Source organism: Lolium rigidum, chromosome 1 (genome assembly GCF_022539505.1).
Source record: "Lolium rigidum isolate FL_2022 chromosome 1, APGP_CSIRO_Lrig_0.1, whole genome shotgun sequence".
Taxonomy (NCBI): domain Eukaryota; kingdom Viridiplantae; phylum Streptophyta; class Magnoliopsida; order Poales; family Poaceae; genus Lolium; species Lolium rigidum.
Genome location: NC_061508.1, coordinates 204,985,777 through 204,996,286, shown reverse-complemented (window position 1 = coordinate 204,996,286; position 10,510 = coordinate 204,985,777). Strand labels below are relative to the sequence as shown.

Genomic DNA, 10,510 nt, shown 5'->3' with positions numbered 1-10,510 from the left:
TAGTTGGTAATTAAACTTAGCCCTATTTTGGGCAATTTTTACACAAAAGAAAGCCCTATATGGGCTTTAAACTAAAAAAAAACCCTAGCCAGGGTTTGCGAGCAGGCGGTGGCCGCCGGCAGTACTACCCCCAGTAGTACTCGTCGTCGTCGGCGTCGATGACGACGACGCCCCCCGGCGGCGAAGCGCTGTTCCGGCTAGAAACGCCGGAGGGCGGCGGGGACTCCGGCCTGGGCGACCATAGCGCCCTTTCCCAGGCGGAGTGCGGATTCGGCGGGCTCGCCGGCCTGCGCAGCCGCGCCCTCCGCGCCCTCCGCGCGGACTCCTTGTGGAGCTGCTCCTCCTCCTCCGCCCGGAGCGCGGCCCGGCGCTCCTCCTCCGCCAGGAGCGCGGCCCGGCGCTCCTCCTCCTCCTCCCGGAGCGCCGCCTGGCGCGTGTCCTCCTCCTGCCGGCGCGCCATCTCGAGGAAGGCCCACGCCTCCGCCTGGGCGTTCTCCTGGGCCTTCCTGGCCTTCTCCGCCAGGGCGGAGGCGCGCAGCGTCTCGGCGAGGTGCGGCCATTTGGCCAGCTCGTCGAGGTCGCACTGCTCGCGGGACGCCGCGAGCGCCGCCTGCAGCTCCGGGTCGTCTTCGTCCTCCTGCTGCTGGGGCTGCGGCAGGGGCTGCTGCTGGGGCTGCGGCTCGTCGATGTACAGGCCGCCGGGGCGGCGGCCTGCCCGCCTTGCAGGTGTGCGCGGCTGCGCGCGAGGCCGCGCCGTCGCCGACGTGAAGCACGTGTGCCGGCGCGCATCGTGCTCCACCTCGAACCACAAGTCCCAGTTGGGACTTGCGTCGCCGTACGCGGGGTCCTCCTCGAGGTCCGCCGGCAGCTGCGCGCGGTGCCTCCGGATCTCCGCGACGCGGGCGCGGCCTAACGTCGGGATCGGCGGCACCGGAACCCGATCTGGGCTCAGGTGCCAGCCGTGGGGGAGGTACACGTCCTCCCACGGCATTGGGATGCCGGCGTCCCAGAACATCTGCGCCACCGCTACGGTGACGTAGATCCGGTCGCTTCTGGGCGTCGCGAACGCCGGCGGCGCGACTGGCCGGCTGCTGCCGGCCTCGTGGTCGTTGGCGGACGGCGCGAACTCATGCTTCAGGGCCATGGCGGCGCGAAAGCTTCGAGCTCGCGCGTGCGGCCGGAGTGGATAGTGGGGACTGGATAGGGACAGTCCCCCTCCCCAGTCCACATTTAATAGGACTGGGGCACCGACATGTGGGCCAGCCAGGCGGACACGCGAGGACGCCGTGTGCCATCCGCGGCCACGCAATTTGGGCCTGGTTTGCGTCATTCCGGACGCCGCGGCCATCCGCTTTTGCGGCGCGTCCCCGCGTTGGGCCGCATTTTTGTCCGGCTCAACCCATCCGGACGCGCGGGCGCGGGATGGGTCGCCCCGTTGGAGATGCCCTTACACCTTTGGTGATGTGAATCATGTTTTATATATAGCTGCTCATTGTTTGGCTAAGTGTAGTGATTCTCTTATTTGCTCAGTGTCACTAGTAGAAAAATGGTCTATAATCCCGGTTGGTAAGGGCTTTTAGTCCCGGTTTTGAAACCGGGACCAATAATTCGGGACTAAAGGCCCTCCCCTTTAGTCTCGGTTGTAAAACAAACCGGGACTAAAGGTTCCACCACGTGGGCTGCTGGCGCGCGTCGAGAAAATGACCTTTAGTCCCGATTTGTAACACCAACCGGGACTAAAGGTTATTTCGTTAATTTTTTTAATCCATTTTGTTATGCCCAATTATTTTTCGCTCTTTTTTTTCCTATTTTTTCAGAATTTCTAGTATTTCAGTTATTTAACTAGTTTAGTCTCTAACTACACTTAATCTCTAACTACGCTTAATCTCTAGTCAAATTACTTACCCATGGTCCAACTTCCCGCTCGGTCACCCATCCTTCCACTACTCCAGCACTAGCACGCTTAACTTTTTCCCGTCCCGCTTCCAAATGCTTCGCGTGCATGTTGTGATACTAGTATCATATCAATCCTATTAACATGTTGGTCGATGTCACACTTATTTATTGTTCGAATTCCAAATAATTATTTTAATAAACAAAAGTAATGACGTAATAACATGTTGTGATAATTGTATTATAATTATATTTTTTATAAATATTAATTTTTTAATTTGTATTATAATTGTTCTTTAATATTAAATTTTTTAATAATTTTTTTGCCAAACTTTGAAAATTTGAAAATCTAAAAAAATGGCTAACCGGGTAAACCCGGGTGAAATTATGGATAAGTAATAGTAATCTTTATGCATGATGAAATTATGAATTTAAAAATTTTAAAAATATAAAATCCTGAATTTCTGGCAAAAACTAAAATCTTCCTGCTTTCATATTTTCATTTGGAATTTTGAGAATTTAAAAATTGGCTAACCGGGTGAACCCTGGTGAATTCGGGTGTAACTTTTTCTCACGATGATTTTGCGTGGGGAGCCAAAAAAACCCGAAAACCCTTTAGTCCCGGTTGGTAATACACACCGGGACTAAAGGGTAGACCTTTAGTCCCGATTGATAATACGAACCGGGACTAAAGACTTTTGCCCCAGAGGCCACCCTTTAGTCCCGGTTGGTATTACGAACCGGGACTGAAGGGTCCAAACGAACCGGGACCAATGTGTGGGGTCGCCCAGCGCGGAACGAACCGGGACCAATGTTCCCCATTGTTCCCGATTTGGTTCAAAACGGGAACATTTGCTCCCAGGGGCTTGGGACGAAAGGTCTCTTCTCTACTAGTGTGTAGCGTGAGGTTGCTCCGGAGTGTATCCGGGAGATACTTTATAATGACATTATGATCGTGTGATCAATAAAGCTCACGTTTCTCTCAGAAAAAAAAAATGATAATATGGCTGCTAATACGCCCGGCTGCTAGTCATATCCATTTTTTTAACGAAACAGGAAGTGCGGCGATAATAGTACGTTCCCAATTTAATCATATTAAAATATCGTATGCTACTGCGTGTGAAGGCATGAAACGAAATTCAATTCACATATCGATGATAATGTTCTCACATACAGTGATGATTGTTGAGTCATATATGCCACTTTCAAGCCATTTTCTATAACTTCGGATGTGATTCTAGAGGTCCAATTAATATCAGATAATTATTAAATTAAAATATCCAGGTTGTCTACTAAGCGGTATAATTTTTACCAATTCGACTGGTTTTAAACTTTGGTGTGTGCTTGCAACTTGTCTACCTCAAGTGATATAATTTTCCACAATTCGACTGTAAATTTCAGTCTGTGCCTGGACTTTATTGTAGCAAGCATGTTACCCTAATTGGGATGTAAAATATTGTTTTGGAGGCCGCTTTTGATCAATAATAAGGAATACTCACCTTCTCCGTTAAGATGAAAATTTGCTTTTATCTGTTGCCACTACTAGGAAAAGCCTTATAGCAGCACTCCTTACCGCCGGCGAGTATGGATAGAAGATGCCGGCGGTAATGCCTTACAGGGGTGCCTAACTCTACCGCCGGCGAGTTTGAATGGAGGTCGCCGGGGGTGCGTGGGTTACCGCCGGCGAGTAGGGCACGAAGGTGCCGGCGATATGATGGGCTGCGGGGTCCCCGTTGGGCCTGGACTTACCGCCGGCGGTTTAGGCCCAAAGCGCCGGGGGTAGAAGGCTCTACCGCCGGCGAACCCGAATAGAAGATGCCGGGGGTAATGAGTGGCAGGGTGGGCCACCCAGCGGCCACCCATCCTGCACTTACCGCCGGCGGTTTAGCCCCAAAAGCGCCGGGGGTAATGTTCCCTACCGCTGGCAACTTCATTCGTAGGTGCCAGCGGTAACCTGGGTCATGCCATTAAGACGGCCAGCCACCTACCACCACCCTCACACACTCATATGTGATGGCAAATCAACCCAATCACTTGTTAGCTCATTCCCCCACCCATTTTAGCTATTTCAACCAATAAAATATGATGTATTTGAGCAAATCATGCACTACCTAGCCCCTCTAGCATGATTTGCATAATCTAGATCTAGATCTATCTCCTCCCACCACCTTTTCCACTAGATCTAGCTAGATCTCTCCATTTCTTAGATCTCTAGATCTCTCAAGCATTAAAGTCGACGTGTGGCGTCTCTCCGGTGCTTTTGGACGTCGCGTCAACTAATAGGTACATAACTAAATGAGTGGAATGTTCATGTGTTGGCGAAAATTCGCGGTTATATCACTAGTGGTGGCAAAAGGCGCGGTTCCATATATGTAAATGCATTGTTTTGCATTTGTTTACGCGTGCAGGAACATTGAGTTGCCAATGTTTTGCCGGAATGTTGATTAACTTCCGTTCCGGCGAATTTTGGAACTCCAGCATGACAATATTTAGCAAAGGTCATGCCGAATTTTTTCCGTGAAAACCGAGACGGCGGTGTAATCAATTATCTTGTCTTGTAGGCGGCGATGGTCATCGCGATGAGGGAAAGCGTCGGGGATAGATACGTGGAACACGCGACGGCCGACATGTATCGAAAAAGCGAAAGGATATAATGTGTCCTTGTCGAAGATGCAAGCTAGGATCGTTGTTTGACCCCTTCTCAGGCATAGTGAATCAACACCTGCTCAGGTATAGTTTCATGGAGGGGCATACTCAGTGGATGAGTGATGATGGAGATGATGATATGGATGGTGATGATGATGGAGATGATGATGGTGGAGATGATGATAATGAAGGTGATGGAGAGGATGCCCCACACGACAATGGAGACGAGGTTGAAGAGGATGGCGCACACGTTGATGGTGATCAAGAAGGCCGGGAAGAACATGCGGCCGACGAGGACATGAGCAGAAATACCCCGCTAACCGCGGCCGTGCAGGACCGTCATGTTCAAGAACTTCTTCCCAGCAACACATCGACCGACCCCAAAATCGCTGGTAGACGGAAGGCTAAGCTGGATCAACTCGAGGTAGACTCGAGAACTCCGTTGTACGATGCAGCTCGTGGGACGGAGGAGAGCCGTCTGAGATACGCTCTCGATATTATGGAGATGAAGGCAAAGCACAAATGGACGGACACAAGCGTGGACGAACTCTTCGGATACTTGAAGATCCACTTTCCTAAAGATAACACGTGTGCCGGTAGCCTACAGGAGGCCAAGAAAATCGTGTGCCCTCTCGATTTACCGCACCAGAAATACCACGCATGCATCAGTGATCTGCGTAATATATCGGAACGAGCATGCCAATCTCGATACATGCCCACAGTGTGGCGAATCTCGATACAAGAGAGGGACAAGAAAATATCCTCGAAAAGTTGTGTGGTACTTCCCGCTCACGCCCCGTCTGCAGCGGTACTTCGTGGACCCCAAGGAAGCAAAGCTCATGCGCTGGCACGCGGAAAGAAAGGAGGCGGTGATGCGTGATGTAGAACGGGTTGAAAACCCAGTGCTAACACACCCTTCGGATGCAAGCCGGTGGAAAACATTAGACGATGAGTATTACGAAGAATTCGGGAAAGAACCAAGGAACATCAGGTTGGGTGCGAGCACCGACAGACTCAATCCGTTTGGGAACCAAAGCAGCAAGCACAGCACCTGGCCCGTGTTTGTATGGATGTACAACCTCCCTCCATGGCTATGCCTAAAGAAGAAGTACATACACATGAGTATGCTAATCCAAGGGTCGACGCAGCCAGGGAGCGATATCAACATGTATCTGGAGCTATTGAAGGAGGAGCTAGTCACTCTGTGGGAGGAAGGGATAGAAACTTGGGACGCCTACGGACAAGAAACTTTCCGTATGAAAGCCGCACTGTTGACGACGGTGCAGGACTATTTTGGATACGGATATATCGCGTGCCAGGTGTGCCACAGACACAAGGCATGTGTGAGGTGCATGGAAAAGACGTCGTTTTTACAGCTGGGTAAGGATCCCGGGTCTTCAAAAACCGTCTACATGAGGCATCGAATGTGGCTTCCCAAGAATGACCCGTGGAGGAAGCGTGGAGACATGTTCAATGGGAAGGATGAGGTCGAGGGACCTCCACCTAGGCGAAGCGGCGAAGAGATAGATACTCTGTTGAAAAACTGGAAAGACTGCCCTCCGGCGGGTAAGATAAAGATCCGAAGCGGAAGAAAGGAGACAAGAGAAAGAAAAAGGAACCCGGGCCGCTCTTGGGGGTATGGAAAAGGAGGTCCGTGTTTTGGGACTTGCCGTACTTGGAAGATCCTCGGTACGCCTCATAGCCTTGATGTCATGCATATCACGAAGAACGTGTGCGAGAGCTTGCTTGGCACCGTGCTCAACATGCCGGAGAGGACCAAAGACGGGTCGAAAGCAAGACACGACCTGATGGCCCTTGATATCGGAAAAGAGCTTCATTTCGCCCGAGTTGACCAGGAAACCGAGGAGGAGGAGACGGATGGTCGCAAACGCAAAAGGGTGGCCAAGCAGCGCGAAACTCCTCGCCCCTCCTGCTTCACTCTAAATCCCGATGAGCTCGAACAATTCTTCAAGTGCCTACTAGAAGTCAAATTTCCCCTAGGCTACGCGGGGCTGATACGCGGATGGCTGGACCCGACGAAAAAATCTTCGGCGGGATGAAGTCTCATGACCGTCATGTCATGATGATGCGAATACTTCCGGTTGCTATCCGAGGGATAATGGAACCGCACGTTCGTGCGACGCCGACCGACCTGTGTAATGTCTTCGACGTCATCACTCGAAAGTCGATAACCGTCAAGAAACTCGGGAGGCTGCGAGGAAGAGATCGTCACCATCCTATGCGAGATGGAGATGTACTTCCCGCCCGCATTCTTTGACATCATGGTCCATCTGCTGGTGCATATAGTGGACGATATCGAGGATCTTGGGCCCGCGTTCCTTCACAACATGATGGCGTTAGAAAGAATGAACGGCTTCATCAAAGGATACGTTCGTAACGAGGGCACATCCGGATGGAAGCATCGTCCGGGGCTTTCTCACCGAGGAGTGCATCTCTTTCGCAAGAATTATTTAAACGAGGACGACCCACATCCGGTTGGATTGCCCGCCAACAAGCACCTCGAGCAGATTCGAGGGAGTAGGCCACAACGCCGGCGGGAGGGAACTCGACGCGGATCAAGATGATAGGAGAACAGACTTTAACAGGGCCCACTTAGTAGCACTACAACACATGAACGAGGTAGAGCCTTGGGTGGATCAGCACATAAACATGATCAAGAGCAGGGCTGACAAGCCGATGATGGAAGAAGAGGTATTTAGAGCGCACAACTCCTCTTTCGCGAGCTGGTTCAAAGACCAGATTGATGCCAATCCCCCACCAATGGCAAGCGACGTAGACAAAATGATATTGGCCTTGTCTTATGGGCCCTCCCCCAACCTCATGACTTATCAGAAATACGACATCAACGGTTACACATTCTCCACAGAGGAGAGAGACAAAAACAGCGACTATCAGAACTCGGGTGTGACGATGGAATCGTACACGGGTGAAGAGAAGAAAAGGTACTACGGAAGGATCGAGGAAATCTGGGAGCTCGACTACGTCGGGGAGAAGCTACCGATGTTTCGTGTCAGATGGGCTACGGAAGTCACAAAAGAAGATGCGTATGTCACCACCATGCGACTGCCCCCCAAATCCAAGACCAAGAACCCCACCGCGCAAAATGAGCCTTGGGTATTGGCTAAGCACGTCGAGCAATGCTTCTTCATAACTGACCCATCAAGGCCTAGCCGTGTTGTGGTAAGGAGAGGAAAAAGGGCCCTCGTCGGAATGGATGGAGTTGCCGACGAGCAAGACTTCGACGGCCTCGTCGGAGACCCAATGATGGAAGAACCCGATGAAGACGATAGAACCTACACACTAAGAAGAAGAAGGACGACGCTACCTAGGTCAAGTGTTCCTCCGTACACAAGGAGTCGCGACGATACCGGTGGGGTCACAAGGACCAAGCGGAAGGGACTTTGAAGTCATTTGTGTATTTATAATAATTATCTCTCGAACAACCATTTGTCCTTCTCAAGTGTATCCTAAATTTATGTCTTGGTTTTTTATCGGATGTCGCCGAAGGGACTTTGAAGTCATTCAAGAATTAAAATCCTAAATTTATGTATTGCAATTTATCCTTCATTGGTTTATTTTATCGGATGTTGCCAAAGGACTTTACAATTTATCTAAATAACTAAAAACAATAAAAAAAATATCTTAAGAAAAGAAAAAAAGGGTGCCTTTTTTGCACCCACAGGGATTCGAACCCTGGGTGCTTCGGCTGTGCAGAACCGACTGCAACCACTGCATTAGCGAATCGTTTTTGTATAATGAACCTGGTTCACAGTATTAATGGTGTCACATGTTATCCCCGGCGAATTGGTAGATGTTGCCGGTGGTAAATGCACGTGGGCCCACCTGTTAGTGGCTCAAATGTTACCGCCGGCGTTTACGGCAAAACGCCGGGGGTAAAGCATGCACGACTTAGTCGTGTTTGGTGGCCGCGCGTTGTTCCCCCCCCAAATCAACCTGCCGCCGTCGCCGCCTCCCCCAAATCCCCTGCCGCCGTCGTCGATTCGCCGTCGCCGCGCGCCTCCCCCAAATCCCCCACCGCACGCATCTCCTGCCTGCCGCCGTCGTCGATCCATCGCCGTCGATCCGTCGCCGTCTCCCTCGATCCGTCGCCATCGCCGCCATCCTCCATTTCCCTCGATCCGTCGCCGTCTCCCTCGATCCGTCGCCATCGCCGTCGCCTCCCGCCTCAGCAACAACAAGGTGAGCCTCTCCCCTGCCTTCCTCTCCTCCTGTTCTTATCACTCTTCCTCACCTCTCCGTGATGGCCTCCAGCCTGCAGCAGCTCAATCCCCCGCCTCTCTAGCACGCCGACCAGGTGCAGATCGATCGCCAACCACCGCAGGGACCGCCTCTCCAGCACGCCGACCAGGTGCAGATCAAGCTCAAGCCCGTCTTCAGCGCTCACTCGTCCAGAAGCTCGATCAAGGTCCGTTCCCCGGCTCTCCCCCGATTGCTTGCTTGTCGATGATTACTACATTTACTACTTTAGTTCATCTATCCTACTACATTACCTCAGTATGTGTCCTACTACTACTTGCAGAATGACTATACCTAGATGAAGAATGTAACCATTTTTTAACTCAATGCTAGAATAGGGAATACAGTACATGTGTGCAAGCAGATCAAGCTATAAGCAGGCAACATAAGTAAATAGGCTGTGGTTGTTTGTTGCTTTACTGGTAAATCAAAGTTGGCATGCAAGCATTTGGGGTCTTCTTTTTGGCTGTGATTGTTTGTCCCTGTGAGCTAATATGGTGAAGAATAGTTAAGATATAATATGGTGAGCTAATATGGTGAAGAATATATAATATGGTGAAGCATAGTTAACATAATTTTACCTTGCAACAGTGAAAGAGGATGAATTTTTAGTTTAATACTCTTTCCCTGTGAGCTAATATGGTGAAGAATAGTTAAGATATAAAACACATATATTAAAAACAGGGGTCCATCCTTAACAATTCACATAACACATAATTTACTGGCTGTAGCATTTAAGATGCTTATTTGGAATCAATATTCATATGTCTCGTTTCTATATGTGGAGACTAAGTGTTGAATTTTCTGAATTCCAGACCGCCGCCGTCGACATCAACCTCAATCTCGTCTGCTGCCGCCTCGCCAAGACCGCCGCTATCGTCAGCAACCTCAAGGTCGTCTGCTGCCGCCTCCCCCAGACCTCCGTCGTCGTCAGCAACCTCAAGGTCGTCGACGTCGCTGCTGTCTCCACAGGTGCGCCCCCTCTCCTCTGCCCCCTCTCCCCTCCCCTATCGTTGCTGCTGCACAGCCGTCGACCTGCTGCTCCTTCCTCCACCGAACGGCATGGAAGACACTGACAGTATCAGATTTCTCAAGTATTACAGAATAATCCTGAAAAAATCTGGACCTGTTTGCATATATGCTGTGAAATGGCATATAAATGCTGTGAAATGAGCTGAGTGTATCCTATGCATCTCTATGCTGTGAAATCTCTCTGCAGGTACACATTGAGTGTCCATGTTTCGCCGGAATGTCGATTAACTTCCGTTCCGGTGAATTTCGGGCACTCCGGCATGACCATTTTTAGCAAAGGTCATGCCGAATTTTCGCCGTGGATTCCCACCTAGTAGTGTTCAGATGGATTAGAATAGCAGGTCAATCAAACTAAGCGGGAGATTCAGTTTAACACACAATACTGGCAAACCTGCAAATTGCATCATATATATCAAAGTAGGGAATAAAAGCAAGATTACAGGATGTGGTACCAGCAATTCTGAGTCTATTGGTTGTATTAACAGTAAGTAGGCTAAATCTGTCAACGTTTATGTTTTTTACATCATTATTCATCATCCATTGCTAAAGAATGGCCAAATGAAATAAGTCTTGCTGCATGATAGTATACAAAATACAGGTAATAGGACAAAGATTTTCCCACTAGCTGTGGTAGGTTGTTTGCATCAGATATGATAATAGC

The 10,510-nt window shown here is 50.2% G+C and overlaps 1 protein-coding gene across 1 annotated transcript; it reads left to right on the top strand.

Moving 5' to 3' along the window:
• Nucleotides 1–8,460: 8,460 nt before the first annotated feature.
• Nucleotides 8,461–10,047, top strand: LOC124654364 (formin-like protein 7). Its single transcript, XM_047193373.1, has 4 exons — nt 8,461–8,760; nt 8,864–8,986; nt 9,633–9,789; nt 10,037–10,047. Exons 1-4 carry the CDS (start codon nt 8,461–8,463, stop codon nt 10,045–10,047), a joined length of 591 nt encoding a protein of 196 aa, XP_047049329.1.
• Nucleotides 10,048–10,510: the final 463 nt, after the last annotated feature.